Source organism: Rhinatrema bivittatum, chromosome 3, assembly GCF_901001135.1.
Source record: "Rhinatrema bivittatum chromosome 3, aRhiBiv1.1, whole genome shotgun sequence".
In the NCBI taxonomy this organism is placed as follows: domain Eukaryota; kingdom Metazoa; phylum Chordata; class Amphibia; order Gymnophiona; family Rhinatrematidae; genus Rhinatrema; species Rhinatrema bivittatum.
In genome coordinates, this window is record NC_042617.1 from 117,771,676 (window position 1) to 117,798,334 (window position 26,659).

The window sequence follows — 26,659 nt, forward strand, 5'->3', positions numbered from 1 at the left end:
ACTCTATCATGTTTCTTGTACTGTCATGAGCCTCATTATACCGTATTTTAGCTGCAGTGTGTGGGAACTGGAGCAGAGTTAGCAACCAAGGCTTACAGCCATAGCCACCATCACCAATAAAAAGTGTAACAAGATTGCATAAAAAAACACCAGTGTGTCAACACCAAGCACATATACAGATCCAGATTACATATAAATATACATATACTCATTTTATACCCCACCACCCTAACACTACAGATAACTTTGCAGGCTAAGCATCATAATACTGCAGTCATTTAACAAAATACTTTCAGAAATTAACACAATACATTGCATGCCATCATCCCACCTGGCTGTCTAGCCAGGTGGGATGATGGCATGCAATGCCATCCCACCTGGCAGCCAGCCATCACTGTATCTCCCCTGTGGGAAATGGGATCCAGGCGATGAATGAAGGAATCATGGAATCTCCCAGGAAACCTTGCCACTACATTAAGGATTTGAAAGTGCGCATCATATACAACTTGTACGTTCATTGAATGGAATTGCTTGTGGTTATGGAAGGAACTCTCCTCTTCCGACTTCGGGGTCAATGCAATATGGCACCCAACACACTCAACATCCCAGCAATTGCCATGAACCCATAGCAGATCTCCTGAAGTTGCGTGGGTCCTCAGGAAACTCGATGTACTTCATCATCGCCTTCAAGACTTGTGTGAAATGCTGTGAGACCGAAGCCTGAGAGATCCCCGCAATGATACCAACCGGGTTACGAAAACTTCCTGTGGCGAAAAAATGTAAAGCGCCCAGAAGTTTCATTAACTCAGACATGGCATGGTTTCAGTAGGCCACAGGGTCAAAGTCACTGCGCAGGTCTTCATAAAGGGCTAGAATTGCCTGCAAGCTGAGCCGGTACCTTCGCACTGCATCGTGCTCGGGCAACCCAAGGAGAGTTGTCCATGGGTGACTGATACGTTGCCAGCATGGTCTATGGATTGCTCTAGCCTATATCAAAAACAAAAGAACATAAGACATACCATACTGGGTTCCACCATGGGTCTGTAAAGTACAGCTTTAGCCTATCAAGTCGCAAGTATGTTGCAATTCAAGATAGCATGTATGTAGGAATAGCAACTGTCCAATAATACATGGAAGGGTAAAGGAACCAGGCCATAGCCACCATAAATTGATTGAACATACAGGCCCATTGCCTCCCTTCATAGATGTCCCGGATTTTGATTTGACTTTAAGATGTCGAATGGGCATCCCTAATCTAGGTCGCATGGATGCCTCAGAAAGGTCGAGTCCTTCAGCATCCATTTCTGGGCCCTTTAGACCCCGGAATGGGCGCATAGACCCTTTCCAGAAGCCCATAGCGCACCCTCCATTCTTGCTTACCTGTTCTTGTAATGGCACCAGATTTTCTGGTCTTTCATTCATCTGAGCAAGCGCTCTCCTTTGCCTTGCATTCCTTATTCTTGCTTTCATACACAAAAGAAAGGTCAGCAGGCAAAAATGTGTAGAAATTCCATTCGATATAGTAGGAATCACACACAACTTTCCCGATATGTCCACTATCAATAGCATCACAACACTAACTTCTGGGAAAGGGTAGGTGTTAAATTTTACACTAAAAAAAAAGTTTGCTATGGACACACTACGTTTGGGTGCACAATGCTGGATCAGGGGTATTAGCAAATCTTGTCAGTAACATGCAATTTACATGCGATCAGCGCTATTGCCTATGCGCTAGTTAGCATGTACGTTATGGACACAATGCATGTATTATATAGGACACCCATCTAGCGTGCCTAAAATGTGCGTCCAAACCGCGTTGATTGGTGCGCTGGCTGGAGCGCCTGATACTGGATCGGCCTGTTTTGATACTTAATGATAGAAAAGCTGGCATGGTGCTGTCCTGTTTGAATAATCCAAACAGGGATCTTGTTTATAACAAGATCATTTAAGACAGAAAGGGAACTGTGTGATTATCAATGTTTTGCAAATTTAAAAATGCAATTAGTGCTATGGTGTGTATAAACTGAAATTTAGAACTGTCTTGTGCATTTTATTGGGATCACTTTATGAAAGAAAATGTGCTCATGTAATCAGTTTGTCCATCTGTGACATGTGAAGTAAAGACCACTGGAACCAGTATAAATCTGATCTAAACAAAAGTCTCCGGACAGACTGCTGGGCCCTCAGGCGTCCTGGCAAGAGTCCAGGTCAGGAGCAGGCTGTCAGCCTCCTGCCCCCACCCAAGTCTGGCCAGTGGTTCCAATCATAGCTCAGCTGAGGGCCTGCCTTCCAGCAGTGTTGATTGGCTGGTGGTATGTGACTGGGTAGGTTGTGCTAAGCCTGGATCTGGACACTTTCTTTTTTTTGGAGGCGGTGGGGAGTGGTTTCTGGTTGGAAATAGTTACTTGCCTGCATTTTCCAGGAAAAACTATGGGTTGTGGCAAGCAACCAGCAGTTTTGCTGTGTCAGTCATTGAAAATTACTCATAAAACACACTAAGTTGCTATGCAATTCTAGATGTGTTGTATGAATAGAACAAGCATATTCCATTTAACGTATCTAAGACAAATTATATTCCCTTCCTGTATGTTTGCCTAGTCTCCCTGTTTTTTGTCATGCTTGATTAAATTTCCCTAAACCAGCTGTACCACAATAAAATCCAAAGGCATGTTTAAACAGGAGAGACTGTGTGTGTAGTTCTGCACCTTTGTGATTTCCTGCCCTTTGGAGTAAGCAAGTCATCTGAAAACTTTTAAGCAGAAATTGTTCTCTTGCAAAATTCCCTTATACACCACAGGATGCCTTATGTGCATGTCTGACTTCTAACTGGCTCTCCTTTTGCCTTAATAGGGGGCCCAGGAGTATTAAAGTAAAAAAACCAAACTCTACAAATCTACACTCCTGTCTTGTTTACTTGAGAGAAAAAAAAAAGACAGGAGTGTAGATTTGTAGTTTGTTTTTTTTCAAGTAAACAGTTCAGTGTATTACCTCTCCTATCAGCACCACTCAGTTGTACCACTATGCTTTTTTTAGGTCAGTGTTTCTTTGAATTTAGCAAAGGTAGAAATCAAAAAGTGAATCTTGTATAAGTAGCTACATCTCAATAATATAAAATACATTTCCCATAGGTATGATAGTGAGGAGTGGGAAGCATGTTTTATTTATTTATTTATTTATTTTATTGTGGATAATAGTGGTAATTTGTTTTTATCCCCTTCCCTCTGTGCTCATGGTCCTCTTCCCCCCCCCCCCCCCAAAGAAAAGGCTGTATTTCTCATGTAAAGCAAAAAGTATTTTTCGTGAGCTAAACATTTTCTGGCAATTGGAGGGGAAGTTGAACAAAATATCTTTACAGATTGCAATAATATGGATCTTGGACACTATTTTATTAAAGGGTTGTTTTCAGGTACTTGATAAAACAATGCAGCAATTACCTTTTTCCTTAGCCCTATTGCTGAGAGAAAATCACCATCTATAAATGTATTATGTGCAGCACCCAGGAATAAAAAACAGTCTAGTATGGCTTAACTTGGCTTAATATGGTATATGTGGGGGTCTCAATGTTTTTTTTTCTTTTTCTTTTCCTTTCATTTTAGTGACAGCTACATTGTGCGTGTCAAAGCTGTGGTTATGACCCGAGATGACTCCAGTGGGGGATGGTTACCACAAGAAGGAGGAGGTCTCAGCCGAGTTGGCGTCTGTAAGGTCATTTACTCAGATGGCAATGGAGGAAGTGATTTTCTAATCCGTGGTGAACGACTGAAAGACAAACTGGTAATATAACTTGATTTCATGTTAGTAAATAAGATTGATGGAGATAACATCCCAGGGCTTGGCTTCTATTTAACAAGAATGCAAGAGGGTTTGATGTCCTTACTTTTCTACAAAGCAGATGCCTGACTGAGCAAAATTTGTCTCTAAATTTCATGTCATTGTTTGGAGAGTGCGTTTGAGATTTTTTTTTTTTGTTTGTTTTAATTGTAGTTGTAGATTTAGCTTTTGATGGGTGCTTGCTTTTGTTAAAGAAAAACTTAACAAGGAGCTAAACCTATGTCTCCATGGTTAGTCCTGCATGCCACCAATTGATTCTCAGTTGACTAAATTAGCTATGATATATAGGTGACTTCCAACGTTGCCAAATGGGACCATCTCTCTAGTTCAGTAAAGTTTTACTATTGACAATGTGGAGCAGTTCCTGCACATGCATTGCTTCATGAGCTTCCCAGTCTTTTTTTTTTCTTTTTATTCAGGCATCCATATGGACATATACTCTCCAATTTTTCTTTATCTTATGGTAACTGCAGTTTTTAATCAAATCTTATTCTTTAGATTTGTCTTTCTGCCCTGGCAGGCTCTCAATGGCATTTTTCAGGTCAGTGCTACCTAAAACTAAAATATATCATTGAGCTGTCTGGCTCCAAGAAAGCCACTGGCTTGAAGGACTGTATTTGTGGCCACAAGATGTCCCTTCATCGATGGCTATGACATCTGTTAGAGGTACCTAGGACCCCATCATGAGTTAGCTGTTATGATTGTGGCTGGATGTTACCTAGATCCCAGATGAACAAAGCTTAAAAGATGGAGGAATTGTACAGGTCAGTAAAGAGTCAGCGCCTTTCATCCTCCTGGAGTGGGGCCACCTCAGGCTCCCTCCATGCCACGTCGAGCAGGAACTCCTTGGTCAGGTCTCCTTCAACTGCAGCACCTGGCTCTGAGTCTGCCACAGTTCAGGGATCAAGCAAAATGAAGCATCTAGTGCAGTAGCTGACACGCTCCTTGGTACACCCACAGGCCTCTTCCCCCTCTATGCAGAGCTCGTCAGTGCAGAAGAAGAAGCTTAATTTGTTAGAGCCATTGGCACTGTTGGTGGCACTAAAGCATGCATTGGTCCCCAGCACCATAGGTGCAGGAACAAGCTTCATTGGGTCCTAGAAGAGACTCCTTGCACTTAACCTTCCTTCATGTTAGCAGCCTTGTCTCTGTCATCTCCTTTTTCCAGATGCCAAACTTGTCAGGGCCCCTTCACTATCATTTACCTGTAGACTGTGTTTGGCGACACCAGGTCCTATCTGCTACATTATAACTCTGGTCTCTGTATGGCCATCAGCCCAGGAGGGAGCCTGTTCATAGAGTCCAATATGCGCTTCTGAAGAGGAATAACCTTGTATTGGTTTCAGAAGAAGCTGGGTAAGGCAGTTGGAGCCAATGTTCATAGGTACAAGGATCCAAGCATTAAGGTCTTCGGACTCCTTCAGATTCTGAAAACGCCTTCTGAACCAGCAATGATCCTGGTCCATCAAATCCTGTGGCATTTTCATATGACAATGTGGGATAATCTAGTCTTCTGCCTCCCAGTAGCCAGGAAACTGGACCTTAAACATAGAGTTCAGTGGACTCCTGGGTTTGGGGTAGTTCAACTACCGCACTACACTGTGGTAGTAGAGTCAGTGTTAAAATAAGCTAATAAATGTTTCCAACACCCCTCTGGGCTGTTGGATAGTTTTGGGAAGAAAGTCTTCCGGAATTTGATCAGTGCCAGCATTGTAGCTCATCAGCTGTATGTGGTACAGTACTTGCACAACTGCGTTTATATGCTGAAGCCTCTGGCAGCGTCTAACTCAAGAGGAGGGTAGACTTCATCGAAGCTCTCCTCCATCAATGTGACAGTATGGATGTTGGGTGCTCAATAGTCCCATCATTGTCAGAGATAGAGTACATTGTGATTTTGGCCAGGAAGCAGTCTACCAGAAGAGCATACAGTTTTAAATGGAAATGTGTTTCATCTTGGTGACAGATAGGCTCTTTGAACCCATTTGCCTATGCTCCAAAAGTTCTGCTTCATTACTTGTTCACCCTCTCCTCTTCAGGTCTCAGTATATCATTGGACAAAGTGTATCTCAGTACCATTGCTGCTTACTACCTTCAAATGGATGGAAAGCTGATTTCCATCCATCCTCTGGTATTGAAGTTCATAAAGAGTTTGTGGCATATGAGATCTTCAGTTGCAAAGCCATCGGTGCCATGGGATCTCAATGTCGTCTTGGTGCAACTGATGAAGTCCTCCCTACTAGCCGTTGGAATTAGCTAGTTTTATTACTTAGAAAGTAGCATTCCTAGTTGCCATACATTTTTTTTTTTTCCCCACAACAGGGTGGTGCTCTACACTTGGCCTAAGTTTGTCAAAAGTGGTTGCAGCATTTCATTTGCATGAAGACTTTGTTTTGCTCGCATTCTTTCCAAGCCCTTATGCACACAAAGGGGAGAAGGCTCTCAATTCGTTGGACTGTAAAATTATCTTAGCCTAGTATCGGAGGAGAACGCAACCACATTAGACTTTGTCTCCTACAATTCTAATAAACTGGGAGCAGCTGCTGCCAAATGTTTGTTGACCAACTAGCCAGCATTTAAATAAATAGACCCTATTGCACTTTGTTAGACTCTAGCCATCCTCTAGATAACAGACTCTGAAAAGGCTCATCAAGTAAGAACCATGGCTATCTCAGTGATTCACCTAAGAGCCATTTCAATTAGACATTTGCAAAGCTGCAACTTGGTCATCAGTTTACATCTTCACGTCCCACTAATGTCTGGACAGTCTCAAGAAACGACAGTAACTTTGGGCAAGCAGTTTTGCACAGTCAGTTCACCCAGTATTCCATATTCTACTGGGGGTCCGCTATGCAACTCTCAGCTTGGGACTCCCCACATGTCATGGTTAATTCAACCCTGTTTGTCAATAGAGAAAGCAAATTTGCTTACAGTCGACTGAGGGAACTCCTGTGCCTGCTCAGTCGGGAAAACTTTACTGAACTAAAGCCATTTGCTGCTGTCGGATAACGTTACTCAAGTGTAGTGGCTATTTCATCCTGCTGTCTAGAGAGAACCCTATTTACAATAAGAAAACTTGCTTTCTATTTATTTAGTTTCGTTTTCTTTATTTTTGGCCCAGCAGTTTTCTCCTGTTCTTATATGCTTCTAGCGCAATTGGAACTATTTTCTGTTTTGCTATCATACCCAGAGCCTTTATTCATAATTACCTGAAGTTTACCTCTTATTTTTATAACCCTCCCATTTATGCACCCTGTCTCTTCAGTGACGGTCCTTGGCCATGGGTCACAGACCATTGCTCCATCTGGAGCCTATTACGCATGCATCTTGAATTCAAACATTAGGTGCTACTATTGAGTGATGATTGGAACTCTGACACTCCTGTACTGTGAATGCTGCCTCAGGTCAGCCCCTAACTGATGCTATTTTTAAGTCATGCTCCCATTTTGAGTATAGGGGAATCCAAAAAAAAAAAAGCCTTCACATTCCTCTATTCAAAAAAGAACTGTGCTTTTTTTCCAAAAAAGTTGCCAGTACTCAGAGGTATGGTGCCATCCTTGGGGGTGGGAGAGTGACTGCCCAGGGCTCACCTCCGTGGTGGCTCCATCTCCTGTAACCAGCTTAGAGGCTATGAAAAGGCAGTATTGCAAATATATTGATCACTCAGCAGTGCATGGTTCGGAGAAATGTATCCTTGAAGGATACTAATGAAACAGGAGAGTTAGGGCATCCCAACAGAGAGGTTCCATCAAAAGCAAACATAGTTCATATGCCTATATGTAAAAAATCACCAAAGCTAATGATTACCGAATTATCCCAAACAACTGAAAAGCAGGTTGTTAAAACAAGCAAAAACCACACTTTGAAATGTCTGTATGCCAATGCCAGAAGTCTAAGAAGTAAGATGGGAGAGTTAGAGTGTTTAGCAGCAAATGATAAGATTGACATAATTGGCATCACAGAGACTTGGTGGAAGGAGGATAACCAATGGGACAGTGCTATATCAGGGTACAAATTATATCACAATGATAGGGAGGATCAACTTGGTGGGGGTGTGGCACTTTATGTCCGGGAGGGTATAGAGTCCAACAGGATAAAGATCATACAAGAGAGTAAATGCTCAGTAGAATATATATGGGTAGAAATCCTATGTGTGTTGGGTAGGAGTATACTACCATCCACCTGGACAAAATGGTCAGACAGATGATGAAATGCTAAGAGAAATCAGGGAAGCAAACCAATTTGGCAGTGCAATAATAATGGGAGATTTCAATTACCCCAATATTGACTGGGTAAATGTAACATCAGGACTTGCTAGAGACATAAAGTTCCTGGATGTAATAAATGACTGCTTCATGGAGCAATTGGTTCAGGAACCTACAAGAGAGGGAGCTATTTTAGATTTAATTCTTAGTGGAACGCAAGATTTGGTGAAAGAAGTAACGGTGGTGGGGCCAATTGGCAACAGTGATCATAACATGATCAAATTTAAACTAATAACTGGAAGGGGGACTAAGTAAATCTGCAGCTCTAACACTAAATTTTAAAAAGGGAAACTTTGATAAAATGAGGAAAATAGTTAGAAAAAAACTGAAAGGTGCAGCTGCAAAGGTTAAAAGTGTTCAACAGGCTTGGACATTGTTTAAAAATACAATCCTAGAGGCGCAGTCCATATGTTTTCCGCGCATTAAGAAAGGTAGAAGGAAGGCAAAACGATTACCATCATGGTTAAAAGGTGAGGTGAAAGAGGCTATTTTAGCCAAAAAAAATCCTTCAAAAATTGGAAGAAGGATCCATCTGAAGAAAATAGGATAAAACATAAGCATTGTCAAGGTAAGTGTAAAACATTGATAAGACAGGCGAAGAGAGAATTTGAAATGAAGTTGGCCATAGAGGCAAAAACTCATAATAAAAACTTTTTTAAATATATCCAAAGCAAGAAACCTGTGAGGGAGTTGGTTGGACCATTAGATGACAGAGGGGTTAAAGGGGCTCTTAGGGAACATAAGGCCATTGCAGAAAGACTAAATTAATTCTTTGCCTCCGTGTTTACTAATGAGGATGTTGGGGAGATACCAGTTCCGGAGATGGTTTTCAGGGGTGATGACTCAGACGAACTGAACGAAATCACTGTGAACCTGGAAGATGTAGTAGGCCAGATTGACAAACTAAAGAGTAGCAAATCACCTGGACCGGATGGTATGCATCCTAGGGTTCTGAAGGAACTCAAAAATGAAATTTCTGATCAATTAGTTAAAATTTGTAACCTATCATTAAAATCATCCATTGTACCTGAAGACTGGAGGGTGGCCAATGTAACCCCAATATTTAAAAAAGGCTCCAGGGGCGATCCGGGTAATTATAGACCAGTGAGCCTGACTTCAGTGCCGGGAAAAATAGTGGAAACTATTCTCAAGATCAAAATTGTAGAGCATATAGAAAGACATGATTTAATGGGACACAGTCAACATGGATTTACCCAAGGGAAGTCTTGCCTAACAAATCTGCTTCATTTTTTTGAAGGGGTTAATAAACATGTGGATAAAGGTGAACCGGTAGATGTAGTGTATTTGGATTTTCAGAAGGCGTTTGACAAAGTCCCTCATGAGAGGCTGCTACGAAAACTAAAAAGTCATGGGATAGGAGGTGATGTCCTTTCGTGGATTACCAACTGGTTAAAAGACAGGAAACAGAGAGTAGGATTAAATGGTCAATATTCTCAGTGGAAAAGGATAAACAGTGGAGTACCTCAGGGATCTGTATTGGGACCGGTGCTTTTCAATATATATATAAATGATCTGGAAAGGAATACGACGAGTGAGGTTATCAAATTTGCGGATGATACAAAATTATTCAGAGTAGTTAAATCACAGGCAGACTGTGATACATTACAGGAGGACCTTGCAAGACTGGAAGATTGGGCATCCAAATGGCAGATGAAATTTAATGTGGACAAGTGCAAGGTGATGCACATAGGGAAAAATAACCCTTGCTGTAGTTACACGATGTTAGGTTCCATGTTAGGAGCTACCACCCAGGAAAAAGATCTAGGCATCATAGTGGATAATACTTTAAAATCGTCGGCTCAGTGTGCTGCAGCAGTCAAAAAAGCAAATAGAATGTTAGGAATTATTAGGAATTATTAGGAAGGGAATGGTTAATAGAACGGAAAATGTCATAATGCCTCTGTATCGCTCCATGGTGAGACCGCACCTTGAATACTGTGTACAATTCTGGTCGCCGCATCTCAAAAAAGATATAGTTGCGATGGAGAAGGTACAGAGAAGGGCAACCAAAATGATAAAGGGGATGGAACAGCTTCCCTATGAGGAAAGGCTGAAGAGGTTAGGGCTGTTCAGCTTGGAGAAGAGACGGCTGAGGGGGGATATGATAGAGGTCTTTAAGATCATGAGAGGTCTTGAACGAGTAGATGTGACTCTGTTATTTACACTTTCGAATAATAGAAGGACTAGGGGGCATTCCATGAAGTTAGCAAGTAACACATTTAAGACTAATCGGAGAAAATTCTTTTTCACTCAACGCACAATAAAGCTCTGGAATTTGTTGCCAGAGAAGGTAGTTAGTGCAGTTAGTGTAGCTGGGTTCAAAAAAGGTTTGGATAAGTTCTTGGAGGAGAAGTCCATTAATGGCTATTAATCAATTATACTTAGGGAATAGCCACTGCTATTAATTGCACCAGTAGCATGGGTTCTTCTTAGTGTTTGGGTAATTGCCAGGTTCTTGTGGCCTGGTTTTTGGCCTCTGTTGGAAACAGGATGCTGGCTTGATGGACCCTTGGTCTGACCCAGCATGGCAATTTCTTATGTTCTTATGTACTTTTATATATCCCTGCACAGAAATCACACACTAGCAGAATAACTCACCTCGGTCGTACATGCAGACCCTCACAAATTACAGAATAAGTGACTACAACTTAGAAATATGCAGACAAAAGCTGAACTGGAAACCCAAGAAGCCAAGCTCTATATGCAATGCAACACTGTTGAAATAGAAATAAAAACACATTTCCACCTGCTCCTTGAACAATATAAAGATATTCCCATTTCCAAGGTTGACCTATTTGAATCTAAAAAACAAAAATAGGTTGTTCTGCATTATTTTTTAAGGGTCCTTTAAAAGGTATCACAATCTATAGTCTCCAGTTTCTCCAGTAACAGTACAGCTACCAGACATATACACCACTGATCTATTGAAGAAATCAGTTTACCACATATGTGAGAGAGATTATCGAAAAAAAAAAAATCTCGATCAAATAGACTAATATCAAGCCAGAGTCCAAGAAGTAAGCAAAATACTATTCATCCCTTTCCAGTACTTGCAATCACAGTGGTGGCTTTAAGAGGTAGCAGAACAGGCAACTACTTGCAGCCACTCAACCTTTTTGATGCCAGGGACCAGTTGATTGATCTCTTAAACTGACATGGACGAGCTGGTAGGTATAGTCCTGGGGGAATTCTGCGCTGCTGCAGAGCGCTGAGTTTGCACAGAATTGCCATATTCTGCGCAGAAAATGGCAGAGGAGACCCAAGCATGCCGCGAACAGAACGAGTGCCATTTGCGGTGAAGATGAAGGCCCCAGCGTGCTGCGAACTGAGTGTGCGCCATTCGCAGCGAAGATGAAGGCCTCCGTGGAATGTGCTCTGCTCGCGGCGAAGAAGGCAGCCCCGGTGAGAGTGAATATGTGTGTGTAGAGAGGTGTGTGTGTGTAAGGAAGGGGGTGTGGGGGTGGGAGCAGGAGGGTGTGAGAGAGACCAGGGAGGGAAGCAGGGGGGTGTGAGAGAGTGGGGTGGCGGGGTGCTTGAATGTGGGTGCCAGCGATCGGGAACCTATGAGGAGATTATGAAGGAATGTGTGTGTGTGTGAGAGAGTGAAAGCTATTGTGTATGAAAAAGGGATCGTGTGTATGTGAAGGGTGCTAGCCTTTGTGAAGGGATTGTGTCTGTGTGAGACAGAGCCTGTGTGAAGGGGTGCATGAGAGAGAGACATAGGTAGTCTGTGTGAGGGGGTATGCGTGGGAGAGAAAGGGAGCTTGTGTGGGGGTGTGAGCAGGAGCCTGTATGAGGGGGTGTGTGTATGTGCACTAGAAAGAGGGAGCATGTGTGTGAGAGAGGGAGGGACAAGAGGGAGCCTGTGTGAGGGGCAGTATTGAGAATGGGGTCAAACTCTGAGAGTGGCGATAGGAGTGGCAGAGTTGAGCCTAGAGGTGGAGGGGAGAGTACTGACAGGAGGAGGAGTTGGGGCCTGAGAGGGCAAAGTAGCCAGGGGAGTAAGGAGAACGAGTGGAAGAGACACTCTTACAGTGAATTTCTAGGGAAATTCTGCTCAGAATATTTACAATTTTGCAACTTTAAGTAATACCTTTTTTTAGTATTAATTTAAAATGTAATTGCTTAAAGACTGTCATATAAACTGTGCTATTTTGACCAATATAAAGTATGCAGAATTTTGCAGAAATCTTAAGTTTTTGTGCCCACAATTTTAAATTTTTTTGCACAACACTCCCCCAGGAGTATAGGTAGACTTGGGGAGACTGTTAAAGAGTTGGGGGAGTGCCCTCCTATGGTTGAAAAGCATGGTTCCCCTATGTGGCTAAAGTGTGAGAAGGAGTACAAACACTTCCACCACCTCCCCTTAAGTCTCCCCCAGTCTCAACCCAGCCACCCTCTAATATTTTAATTATAAGAATGACTAAAGGAGCTGGGCTTCTTGCACCCAGAGGGTGGGAGGGGGAAAAATCAGGTTAATCGAGAATAATATAGCAGGGGCTAAAAATATTTAGATTGGTGTAAGAGGGAGGAGTAGATGTTGCCCCTTTCAGGGATCTGATGCTTCCAGCAGCCTTTATTTTTTATATACCACAGTATTCAAAGTTCGGTGCGCTCTATGCATTTTTCTTGGCTGCCTAGACAGCAACCCTTTGGATTATTTTTTTTTTTGTTTGTTTGTTTATTTACAGAGCTGGAGTGGGGGCATTCTGGGGCTCAGCTGAGCTCAGTGTTCATGTTTAATCTGCTGGCCCAAACAGCTGTGCAGTGCTAGCAGTAGTGAAGAGCTAGAGCAGGGGTTGGCAAGCCCGGTCCTCGAGGGCTGCAAACCAGTTGGGTTTTCAGGATACCCCCTAATGAATATGCATGAAATAGATTTGCATACAACTGAGGCAGTGTGTATGCAGGTCTCTCTCAAGCATATTCATTAAGGATATCCTGAAAACCCGACTGGTTTGCAGCCCTCGAGGACCGGAATTGCCCACCCCTGAGCTAGAGAGTGCGATCTGTCTCCACACCCGGAGCAGCAGCAGCACTGCGGGGTCCAGAGTGAAATCGCTACCAGGACATTTTGACCTGGAGGTTAAGGGCAGGAGTGAGCAAACTGGGGAGGTCTAAACAAGCCTGAAAGGGGGGGGGGGCCCAATCAAGGAAGAAAATGGCTACAATGCTGTGTCTCGGTGCTGTGGAGGCATTGCAAGCTCATCAGCTTAGGGGGCTGCCAGGATGTGCTGACATCATGGTAAGCATGCCATGGCTTGTGGGCCAGGGAGAGGAGCTGCTTCGGCTGTGGTAGGCCCGGGGAGGTGCTTAATCTGCGGCAGATCTGGATATGGGAGGAGTCACTGCGGTGTTCAACAACCCAGGAAGAGCTACACCCTCGGGCCTCAGCCCGGGAGGATTTCCTGCTGCCCGCCAGGTCCCCTACCCAGGAGAAAAGATCACATCTGTTGCTTGTGGAGGGGGGGCAGAAGAAATAGTGAGGTGTAGGGGAGGTGAATGTGGAAAGGTTAGAAAATAAGGAATTGGATGGGAGAGAGAGAAAGAGGAAGTGAGAAAGGAAGGTAAAGGCAAAAAGTGTAAAATAGTAATATAAATGAAAACACGAGGTTAAAAAAGATGCACAAACTAAGAAAAATATAAACAAAAAGAAAAAAAAAATAGGTTGGTCAGGGTGGGATGCAGTTGTATTTGGCTCCAAAAAAATTTGGGCTGGCACCTAATTCCCCCCCCCCCCCAGCTTTTACCATGCGGTGTGTGTCTGGTGTGCTTTATTTGTGTATGTGGTCTTTGTCTCTGTGTTTGATGTGGTCTGCCTGCCTGTCTCTCTCTGTGATTGCTGCAATAAGATGCATGTTAAAACATCATATTGACATCATATTGAGTGACCGTTTTCCTAATGCGTACACAGCCGCATCTCCTGGGCACCCGATGCAATATTAAAATGAGGTGCTGTGTTAAAAAGGATGCGTTAGGGAAAAACTGTGCATCCCTAGCGCTCAAATACATTGGGCGTCTAAAATTGCAATGGGCGCTTGTCCGTTTCATCCTGCTTCAGGCTGATTTCGCCACTTGCTATTGTGCTTGCATGTTGTGAATGTGTATTGTAGGCGTAAAGTGTGCGTCCAGAAATATTTTTTTTGCATCAAGCCATTGTGTTATACCTCTGGTTTTTTTTAGCACCAATGATAGTGTCGCAACGATAATAAGTAGGAGGAACCACAGAGGACAGTAATTTTTAAGTTATCATGTGCCATTGATTCATAGATCGACTTAACGCCAGCTCCTGGGCTGGAGTTAAATATGCCGTGTTAAAAAGTGTGCATTGGTTATCTGGCAATTTTCTGCATTGGGGGAGTAATAGCTAATAGCCTCATCTACATGGACTTTACATGTGATGAGCACTATCGGCTTTGCAGTTTGGGTGCACATATTGGACGTGCTAATGTCCTTAATGCATCGGGTGCTAGTGTAGCATGTTCAAAACGCGAGTAAACCTGTGACTAGGCTGGGCGCACTTTATTGTATCGGCCCCTCTGCATTTGGGTGTGGTGTGTCAATGCCTGTCTGTGGTTTTGTATGTAGATGTAGTATGTCTGTCTCTGTGCCTGTCTGTGTGTTGAGTTTGTGGGGTGTCTGTGTCTGGGTGACCCACAGGATTTCTGTACAAGCACAGTACTGCTTTCTCTGTGGCCTGCTTCCTTTTTTGAACATAAAGTGAGGAAATGAGGGAACAAGCCGTGCTGTACCTGTTTAAAGACCCCACGGCGCTATTGCTGCTTTGCGGAAATTCGAATCATGCCAGCAGGCAGGATTATGGATGGGCGGGATTTGCGAAATGGGCCGTCACCTTTGAGCCTCATGTGCTATGGTATTCCTGTCCTCTGACATCCACATCCTGACTGCTGGCAACATATTAATATTTGGGGACCAATGGGGTAGTGTGAGCAGGTGGCAGGTGCTGGGGAAAATTAGACCTTAATCTGAATATAGCAAAAATCTCATATGGTGTGTTTATACTGCAGCTCCCGCAAGCTCAAACAGGCCGATACAGTACAGTGCGCTCTGGCGAAGCGCACTGTTAACCCGCGTTTGTCGCGCATTTGACGCGCTAGCTTTACCCCTTATTACAACGATTCAGTAAAAGTTGCGGGAGAGCGGGCGAGCGCCCAGGCCCACTCTCCTGTGTGCCCAATTCAGTATTTAAATGAGGGCTCGCGGTAAAAAGAGGTGCTAGGGACACTAGTGCGTCCCTAGCGACTCTTTTTTGAAAGGAGCGGCGGCTGTCAGCGAGTTTGACAGCTGATGCTCAATTTTGCCGGCGTCTATTCTCAAACCCGCTGACAGCCACGGGTTCGGAAACCGGACCCAGGCAAAATTGAGCGTCCGGTTTTACAAGCTGCGGGCCGATTTTTTTTATTTATTTAATTTTTATTGAACTTTTCATATTTTTACAGGATACAGTAAGACAGTGTACAAGAGAATATTGCAATCATTTCTTATTAACCAACAACCAAGGATTCAACAAACTCCTTTATACTAATACCTAAACATAAGGAAAAAACTTTGAGACATTACAGGTATTTCACTTAGAGCAGAGATTTAAGTAGTCATAAAAACAACCTAGTTATCTCGTCCTCTTCTAATTTTCTTTTACCCAAACCTAAATTTAGATTTAACAGATATATTGGAGAAATCATTCGAAGCTAATATAAAATCTAGGGCTACTTTGATTGTGCAATTTGCGTTTTTGATGGAAAGGGACTCAGTATTGAAGATGTATTTCCGAAATCAAAAACAAAACTTCTATGGTGAAAATATAAGAATATTCCCTGACTTAGCCCGGAGTACTCAACTTCAACGAAGGAAGTTTATTTCGATGAGGGCTGAAGTTCTTGGAAGACGGGCCAAGTTTACACTCAAGTTTCCTTGTCGTTGTCTGATTTTATATCAGAACACTAGGCATGTTTTTAACTTCCCAGAACAGTTGAGATTATATCTGGACTCCCACTCTTTTTTTAAATTTTTTATTTTGGGACCTCCAACTTAATATCGCCATGATATTGTCGGAGGATGTACAGAAAAGCAGTTTTTACTGCTTTTCTGTACAGTTTCCCGGTGCCGGCAGAAATTAACGCCTACCTTTGGGTAGGCGCTAATTTCTGAAAGTAAAATGTGCGACTTGGCTGCACATTTTACTTAGTGAATCGTGCGGGAATAACTAATAGGGCCATCAACGTGCATTTGCATGTTATGGGCGCTATTAGTTTCGGGGGGGGGATGGACGCGCATTTTCGATGCGCTAGCTTTACCCCTTATTAATTAAGGGGTAATAGCATTTTCGACACGCCCAACCCCCCCCCCCCCCCCCCCCCCGAAACTAATAGTGCCCGCAACATGCAAATGCATGTTGATGGCCGTATTATTTATTCCCGCGCGATTCACAAAGTAAAATGTGCAGCCAAGCCGCACGTTTTACTTTCAGAGATTAGTGCCTACCCAAAGGTAGGCATTAATTTCTGCCAGCACCAGGAAAGTGTACAGAAAAGCAGTAAAAACTGCTTTTCTGTACACCCTCCGACTTAATATCATGGGGATATTAAGCCGGAGGTCCCAAAGTAAAAAAAAAAAAAAAAAAAAAAAAAAAAATTAAATTAAAAATTAAAAAAAAAAATTTTAAATCGGCTCGCGGGTTGCAACCCGGATGCTCAATTTTGGCGGCGTCCGATTTCCGAACCCGTGGCTGCCGCGGGTTTGAGAACAGACGCCAGCAACATTGAGCGTTGATTGTCAAACTCGCTGACAGCTGCCAGTGATGCGCTAGTGTCCCTAGCGCCTCTTTTTACCGTGGGCCCTCATTTAAATACTGAATCGCGCACACAGGAGAATGGGCGCTCTCCCGCGACGTTTACTGAATCAGCCTGTTAGTGAGCTTCACTCAGCCAGTTTTTTCATTATAAGTGAAATAGAAATATTTTTAAATAAATTTTAGCATTCATTAGACTGGGGCTGAGTGTTTTGCTAGTAATCTTAGCACTAGTGAACCAAGGCATGAACGTCCAGGATGGAACGTGCATCTTTCCCATTTCATATCTTCTATATGATTATTCTGAGTTGTGGGGAGAAGATGGTCATCCCTCCACTAGCACCCCACTGATGTGGATTAGTAGTCAAAATAGAAAACACTGAAGACTGCGTATGAATATTTAGGTTCTGCTTTTGGGAATTTACCAAAGAAACTCTACCTACGACTACTACTACTAAACATTTCTATAGTGCTACACAACATCCGCAACACTACTAAATAGAGCTTACAATCTAATAAGACAAACATACAAGACAAGAGGCTTGGGGTATTTCATAAAGCAAGACTGGTTAAAAAGGTTAGTTAAGACTAAAAGCAGACAATCAGGTATAAGATTTTAAAGTGGTTTAAAAAAGGTGGGTCTTTAGATGGGATTTAAACATGGCACTGGAGCATGCCTAAAACTATTCTTCTGTCCCAGTCCTCTTTTAGAGGTTAATACTTTATTTCCATTTTATACTGCCCTTTCAGAAGTAACTAGAGCAATTCATCATAGTAACATATCAATTTACATCAGTGAAACAGTAATATATTATAACTAGGGCTTCTGATCTTAGGTGTTTGTAAATTTAAGTGATTATTTTCCAGCTAAATAGATGTATCAAACATCGTTATCGGTGTTTTTGCAGCGCAGGTATTATTGGATACCTTTTTCTGTTCAATCAAATATATACATTTGTGCAGCTGAGGCATCATTAGTATGGGAAAGTGTCTATTTAGTAATTTAGTAATTGTTTTTGTTTGCTTTGTAATCCACCTAGCATGACCTCAATATGAACTGAGTATAAATATTTTAAATAAATAAAAGGCTCAAAAAAATCTAGGGTAGACACCGGTAAGGTGAGAGTACTAGGGGAAGTGGGTTTTTTCTGGTGTTTTATCTAATAGACATCTATTAGATTTTTTTCACATCTGGATATTTTATCAGCATTTATGGATAAAAGCTAAGATCAGAAGCCCTAATTATAAGGCTTGTTTGTGATCCTAGGGATATATAAATTGAACATTTAGAGGTTTATTTTTCAGGCAATTAGATGCATTTGGTGGGTGCCAAAAATAGGTGTTTATCAGTGTTTTCACGGCTTACAATTTTTGGTGTTTTTCTAGGTGGATTCACTTTAATAAGGTGTAAATCAATTTATTTTCAAACGTTTACAGGTTGTGTTGCGCAGTGTGTGTATATGGCTAATGGTGTGTAGCTAAAGGGTTGGAGTAAAGATGGCGTGATGGTGTGTGTGTGTGTGTGTGTGTGACTGAGGGAATGGAGTAGCAGGCTGTGTATGTGGCTGAAATGGAATGGAGGCAAGGACAGGTGAGTGTGTATTACCGAGGGGAGTGAGGTAGAGGTGTAGGGATTAGGGGGGGCTGGTGGCAAGGGATGTGTGGCTGGAAGGGGGAGCAGAATACTTGTGGCTGTATGAATCTTTCCCATGGCACAACCCCCCCCCCCCCCCCCCATCCTTATCCTTTCCCTGCTAATACCACCAGCCCTCTCCTCCTTTGGCCGGCAGTGATTGGGCTCCTTGCTAGCTAAAGACATCATGCTGTGGCTTGGACTCCATTTTTGAATTTTTTTTTTGTTAAAACAAAAAAAAAAAAATCCTAATTTCCCTATCGGAGGTATTTTATCAGGGGTTATCATTTTTAAATGAAAATCAAAAGCCCTACTTATAACTCTTGTACATAATTATTAGAACAAAGATTATTTAAAAATCCATAAAAACTACATTTTTAGTTCCTGTAAACGCTTTTGCTCACATCTAGACAGCAATAAACAAAAATATATGTAAGAATAAAACCTAAAAAACAGATTTAAAAATGTGTGTCCTTATCCTGCTATCTCAATCTAGATGTGTAGGTTTACAGTGCCTACTAGCAGAGGAAAACAAAGGACATAGCTTTTTCAGTAACATCATCACTAATGTATAGGATGTTGCAGTGTAGACTGAAGCTAGTATTCACTGTGTCTCCAGCAGATGGTAGTGGTTCTGGACTGGTGCAGTATGATTTCCAGCTGCCAGGATTTTACCTTTGGCCTCTTGTGGTGAAGCACTTCTAAACTTCACTCCTAGGGCAAAAGTTTTCATTATTTTTCTAGGGACAAGAACCATAATTCTGTTCCAGGTGTAGTGAGGCCAGTATTTGTCTCCCTGCAGGGCCTGTTTAAGCTTTGGGGTAGCGGCTAGCTCAGAAATTTCTTTTTTTGGAGCAGATGGCTGTCGCCTGAGGAGCTGGGTTTAATTTATGCTCTACTAAGCAACTGCCCCCCCCCCCCCCCCCACACACACACACACACACACTTGTCTCCCTAGAGCAGAGTCTAAGTGACTACCAGGTTCTCTTCAGGGCCTGATTGGGCCAAGGAGAGTTGGCTGGGCTTAGATGTCATTTTTTTTTGGGAAGGGGTCTAGGTATTCCTTCTGAGATGCCCACCCCCAGCACTTCCCTCCCCCCCCCCCCCTTTTTTTCCTCCTGTTTTAAACCTCTCACTGCTTTGATTGGCCCGCTACCTCTGAAGAGAGGACAGAGCATCGCTGGCGTTTTGGAGTGTGGGGCCAGTGTGTGAGTTCCCCTGCCAGCTCTTTTAATTCAGGGTGGGTGAATGCTCGGTTTCATTCAGTGAGCTGACTTCTTTAGTCTCCATCTTTCCCACCATGGCAGACTGTACTCGGGCCACTGCAATTAAGAATTTTTCCTGCAGCCAGATTGAGCAGGTTTTTCAGTGTTTCACAATTCAGGCTCTTACATAGACTTCTGAGGGAGAGGAGGGAGCCTATGAGCCTCTGCAGGTCTCTCTTCCTCACAAGCCAACACCTGCTGAAAAAATAAATATTTAAATAAATATGTTAAATGGCCTCAGGCTTGGCACTTCTCTGGTAGCCTGATGGAAGAGAGGGGGCTTAAAGGCACCTTGGCTAAGGTCTCTGCCCAGCTGTCTCCATGTCAGGCCTCAGCATCCAAGCCTTCTAAACTTCCTGCAGTGCTTGGCATGCTTGGAGGGTCTGGTGTGAGTCTGGCTCCCTTCTCTAACCTTCCCTTCCCTTTGGGTCGGGGGGCGGGGGGGCAGGTCTTTAAGATAGAAAGTCTGGGAAGCTGACAAGGAGGAGCTGTTCTTTGACTGAGGGTCATCTTTATTGCACTGTTTCTGAAGGAAGTGCCTTCATTCAATCCACATGCTGGCATCAGCATGCCACCAACGTGTGCTTTTATGTGCCGGCCCCAGAAGTCAACTGAGACAGACGTCAGCAGCAGCAGCCCTTTAAATGGCCACTGCTCCTTCCCTCAGCAGTGGGCTTCGTGAGTTCCTGTTCTGCCTTGCTGCTTCTGTGGTTCTGCTCTGTTTGTCTCTGCCTTGTTCCTTCTGTCTCCTGTTGGCTCCCTGCCTGTACCTGGTGGTTCTCTCTTGTCTGATTATCAGAGTACATGTTCTTGCTCCTTCCGTTTGTTCTGGTTCTGACCTCTGCTTCTCTCTGGATCTTCTGCTTGCCACCTGCCCTTGACTGATTTGACTGCCTTCTGGATCTGCCATTTGCTGCCTACCTTGACCATTGCCTGCTACTGGATCTGCCGCCTGCCCTTTACCATTTGCTGGGTCTCCAGACCTATAGTTCCTGACTGTCCCTTGGCGGGGTTTATCCACCTGTGGTAGAGGGTCTCTACTATCCAAGGGTACATGAAATATAACAATCAGTTGAGTCGTTCACATGGGTGGTGCCAACAGAACTTTTACTTGCTGGAGCTAAAAAGGCCTCAAAAGTCTTTCTACTTATGCAGTCAATACCAGTGGTGCAAGGCCCCTTCAGTCTGTCTTTTATCATGGAACGAGATGGGATATTTCCCAAGTTGTAAGAGAATATTACTAAAGCGTTCCATCGCAAGGCTCTCAACCAAGATTTTTTTTTCCTTTATTTTACTGTTTTTCATTTTTGTGTCTTAACCTTTTTGTCAGAAGAATGTGAAGCCATTTTTATTAAAAATATTTTTCAACTTTGCTGAAATTATATTTCCTTTGACTGAAAAGAAAGCCACGGGATTCTCATGGTACCCTGCGTTTAACTGGAAAATTTTGATAACATAGAAACATAGAAATGACGGCAGAAGAAGACCAAATGGCCCATCCAGTCTGCCCAGCAAGCTTCACACATTTTTTCTCTCATACTTATATATTTCTCTTAGCTCTTGGTTCTATTTCCCTTCCTCCCCCACCATTAATGTAGAGAGCAGTGATGGAGCTGCATCCAAGTGAAATATCTAGCTTGATTAGTTAGGGGTAGTAGGGGTAGTAACCGCCGCAATAAGCAAGCTACACCCATGCTCATTTGTTTTTTCCCAGACTGTGTTATACAGCCCTTATTGGTTGTTTTTCTTCTCCCCTGCCGTTGAAGCAGAGAGCTATGCTGGATATGCATCGAAAGTGAAGTATCAGGCACATTTGGTTTGGGGTAGTAACCGCCGTAACAAGCCAGCTACTCCCCGCTGGCTAAGCAGCCTAAGCCTCAAGCCTGATGGTCCACATTTAATTTGTTTCAAGATATCTCCTAGGATCATAAAATTAAGACGACCTCCAGATATCTTCCAGCCATCCTGAAGCTGCGTACATTATTAAAGCCAAAAGCTTTGACATCAAGGCCTTCAGTGTCAAAGTCTTTAATATCAAAGGTGTCAACTTTAGCTCAACAGGATAATCATTTAACATCAAAAGAGACCGCCTCTTTGAAGTCAAGTTCAAGGCACAGGGATTCCTCTAAATCCACCCACTGATGCTCTGTCAGGGTCTAGAGTGATAGTAAGAGCAATCAAGGCTAGGAAGCAGCCCCTTAGCACTATCCATGGACAATAGCAATATCAGAGATGTCCACTTAAAAGGTATAGACAGGAAGCATCCCCTTTGATGTCGACTGTACCAGTATTAATTCTGATACTTTTGAATTTACCAGTATCCTTTTCTGTGCAAGCAAAATACTATTGTCTCCATTTGTTACACAGGAAAATGTGCTTTCTCTTCTTGCTCATGGCCTCCCCCTCCCACCTAGTAGTATCTGAATGTGCTGGGAGTGGTATACAGGAAGAATTTGAATATGAAAATGCAGGGTAGTCTTCTTCAGCATCTAGCTAATTTACAAGTTTCTTCGATGCAAAGTAATTTGATGCCTTTAGCTGTGATACCCAGCACTTTAGTACAGATAAAACTGTACTTGAGTCATTTCAGAGACATTCAGTGCCAGAGGATCAGCATCCTCTGGCACTGAATGTCTCAAGCATGCTGCACCAGCCATGTATCTTAAGAATCACTAACTTCTCACCAGAGGCCATCTAGAAACTCACCTCAGAAGAGGCAAGCAGTATTCTACTGCAAAATATTGCTCCTTCCTCCCTCAGTTCTGAAGGAGTTAGATCACTCATGGAAGCTAGGCTATGATTCTGTGGATCCTAGGGTCTGATTTGGATGTGTGTGTGTCGTTCCCCCCCCCCCCCCCCCGCCCACTGCAGTCTTTCATCAGAGCCATCATTACCTTCAACTAGATACTCTTCCTTTGAAGATCTGGCCCTGTTCTCCTCAAAAGAGTATCACAAGCTGTACCTTTGAACCTACAGGTGAAGAGTGAAACTAGAGACCTGATGTTCGATCTACTAAAATACTTAACATTCCCACAGACACAAATAGTTTTAGTGTAAAAAATACTTTAAGAACTTTAGATGAACATTTTGTAAAACCTTGCTTACTTCTCCATCAGCAGAGAAAAAGCAGAATAGAAAGTATCAGGTACAGATGGCTATAAAAAGCTATAATTATCCCACTATTTTGTGGTGGTAGAGGCAGACTTGAAAAAAATCATCTCCAGGCAAAGATCCAGAAACATTGTATCTCTTTGGAAGAAAACTTTCAAAAATATAATGTTCTGCACTTGCATATGCTCTTTCCAACTCCATTCATACTAAATAGGATGATTTTCTTATCAGGAGATGAATGCAGCAAGCACCTTGTGTGTTCAACATATGATAGCATTGACACAACAGCTAGAGGCTCACCCTTGGCCATAGGAGCCAGCAGAATAGCAAGGCTTTGAATCTCAGGTTTAAGGGAAGATGAACATGTCAGATTGGTCATTGTCCCTTGTACAGGTGACAGCTTATTCAGTACTAAGGTAAAGGAGAGAGTGGACCTTTATAAAAGGACCAGATTGCAAACCCTATCTGCAGTGATTTCATATCACCTTTCCACTACTAGAAGGTTTCAGCCATCTTCTCAGAAATAATTTTTTATCACAAAAAAACATTTTCCTTCAGTCATGTACTTATCCTTGACAAACCCAGACTTTCATTCATGTGATAGACTAAAGATACCTGACTTAACAATCTAAGTCTAACTTTTGACTCCCAACAAAAACCTTAGTCAGTGTCACAGAGTTAGGGCAAAATAGTATTTTTGTCGGAGGGAGACTAGCATGTTTTGCAGCTCAGTGATATCCAGAAACATTGGACTCTTGGGTACTTTGCATAGACTAGGAAGGTTACAAAATGCATTTCTTAAGAATCTCTTTGAATCATCCTTTGATCATCTTCTCAAATCCCTGTCCAGAAATTAACAAAGGAATGCTCTTCTCTCCTTCAAGTAAAAGTGGTAAAACAAGTTCTTCATAGAGAGGGGAGAGAGATTCTATTCCAAATCATTTGTTTCCCAAGGAAAATAGAGGCCTTCATCCCATTGTAAACCTCTGTAAGTGCTCTAAAAGTCTTACAGAAAGAAAAATTCAAGATGTGACATTGACCATGATCCTACCGCTGATAGTCAAAGGAGATTGGCTTTGTTCTTTAGATCTGACAGATGTATATATGCATATCATGATAGGTCCAGAGCACAGATAATAACTGAAATTTGTCCTGGGATCCCAGTATCTGCAATACTGTTAACTTTCAGCCTGTCATCAGCCCCTTACATACTCACAAAATGTCTATCAGTTAAAAAAAAAAAAAAAAAAAAAAAAAGGAAGATAGAGAGTTAACTTTATTTTATACAGACTTTCTAAAAATCAAACAGGTATACAATAAAAATTAACATAAAGTCATCAGAAAAATAAAACACGTGGACAAACAACCAACAAATACAATTAATAAAATAAAGCCAATATGGAAAAATATAAAATAAGACCACAAACATCATAAAATCTCCATAGCTAAACTAATATATAAGAATCTTTCATGCCTATTTAAATAGGATCCGAATAAAATTGAAGTAAGCTTTAAATAATTTTCTAAAACTAAATTTTTCTCTGAGCTAGAATCACATTTTTGCATCTTAAACAATTGTCTAATGAAGAACAATTCATTTTCAACACTAAAAGCATTAAATTCCGCACTTCAACTTCTGGGGGTTTGTTATAAATTACAACAAATTCATTCTGATTGTATCTAATTGTAGCCTTTTGGAACTTTACTCAAGAAGCAACGGGCCAAAGTGTTTTTTCTTGCTGATAAATACGCAATCTGATATCTTCCATAAGAGAGATATTTCACAACCAAGTAAAACAGTGTTCTAAGGATACTAGACTTCATGGCATCAACAGTGTACATTGTTCCTATGGCCAGATTCCACATGAAGCAGTTCCAGTAGACCTTGAAATCCCAGTGGAAATGTTCTCAAGACCAGGGATAGGCAAACTAAAACAGCAGGCTAAAACCAACTCAACACCTTGTCTAATGTGGCCCACTTACCTTGTGCCAAATCTCCATTCTTTCCAGCCTGCCAACACAATAACAAAAAAAATGTAAGCCCTCCATGTCCCAGCACCTTACTAGTGCTGGGGAAAATGTCCGCGTGCCTAGGAGCTTCTGATCACTGGTGACTACCATCCAGGCAGTGATGGCTGTTGCTCGGCACTGCCTGGAACAACAGAAGGAGCTTGGCAACAAGATGAGCAGGAAAACCTGCAGCCAGAGTGGGGAGCAATGTCAAGTGCAAGGTAGTAGCTTTGCTCACTGTAGTAGGGATAGACTTTGATGGAGGCCTCAATGTTCGCATTAATTTGTCCAGTGTACGTTGAGGTCAGGCTGTGTGAACTTCCATTGCTCATAACTGGCAACAGCTTTGTCTGCTCTGGAACGAAGCTCTGAATCACAATGCAGCTATTAAGAAGAACACTAACAATAAATCTGAAAAATCCTACCCAGTATACCCTGGCTCATGAGTGAGTTTAATTCGCGTCATAGTGTGTGCAGAACAAACTCTGACGTGAACCAGGGAATGTAAGAAGAAGCACTGTAACAGGGGTCCGGGTATAAAAGGGGGAGGATGGTAGCATTCTAAGGTGTCCCTTTCACTTACAATGCTTTTCATGTTGCTGCTCCTGTACTGCAGACATATCTTCACTGATGTTTGTGCACCTGTTTCAATGTGCAACATTTATTTGAAAGAGACTGAAGAAATTCTGTAATAGATCAAAGGGGGATACCCTCCCCCAGCTCCTGTAATGTGGCCACTGTACAAAAAGGTTTGTCCACCTTTGTTCAAAACCTATAACACAAAATACAAATAACAGAGGAGTCTAGGGCTCCCTATCTTGGTGACTGATAAGGGACAATTTAACAAGCAATACTTCTTTCCAGATACCTCCGTATCAAATTATTCTAACTACAAATGCTTCTCTCACTACCAACTCTTTCAAACGTGTGATTTTCATTTCCCACAGGAGTCCAAATGTCTTATCAACCTTCTAGAGTTGAGACCAATCAGATAAGCTCTTACAGCTTTTCAATATATGCTAAACAAAATTATCTTAATGCAAATAGACAATGGGGTAGCCATGTTCTGCCTCAAAAACAAGGACTGGTTATTTTCCTCTGTGGAGGGAAAACATCTAGTTATGGAAATGGGCAGTAGCTTATTGATCTATTCTCAGAGCCACATACCTTCCTGGAAAGGAGAATATAATAGACAAGTTGAGCTGAGTCCTAGATCCTCATGATTGGACTCTAGACCATTAGGCTGTGAATAAAATCTTTCTTCATTAGGAAAGTCCAGATACAGAATGTTTCATCACCAGATTCAACAAGGTTTAAATCATCTGCTCTAGGAGAGACTTATGACACAACCTAGTATTGGATGCCTTCTCTATCCATTGGAGGAAGGCTTTTTTTCATTGCCTACCCTCCATTACTTCTCACAATCAAGACCTTGATAAAACTAAGGGAAGAATGAGTAACTCTATTCTGGCCTAGGCAAGTATAGCTTCCTCTCTTCTATCTTCAATAAGGAAACCTTATTCAGCTGAAACCTCTGCCAATATTTAAATCGCAAAATCAAGATATCTTAGTTCAACTTTACATCCACTCCTTATCTCTAATAGCATGGATTTTGAAAGATGATTCATATGGATGTTCAGATTCTGTTTCTCAAGTACTCCCCACATCCAGGGAGCCCTCAACTAGGATCTCTTAGATTAAGTGGAAAATCTTTTCCATT

General features: G+C 42.3%; 1 protein-coding gene across 2 annotated transcripts in view; it reads left to right on the forward strand.

The window, feature by feature from the left end:
* Positions 1–26,659, forward strand: part of SPRED2 (sprouty related EVH1 domain containing 2) — a 348,637-nt gene that overhangs the window by 195,248 nt on the left and 126,730 nt on the right. For both annotated transcript variants that reach the window (XM_029593617.1, XM_029593616.1), the window contains exon 2: positions 3,597–3,774. In XM_029593617.1, the coding sequence (XP_029449477.1) occupies positions 3,597–3,774 (178 nt within the window). The remainder of the gene's footprint in view (positions 1–3,596; positions 3,775–26,659) is intronic.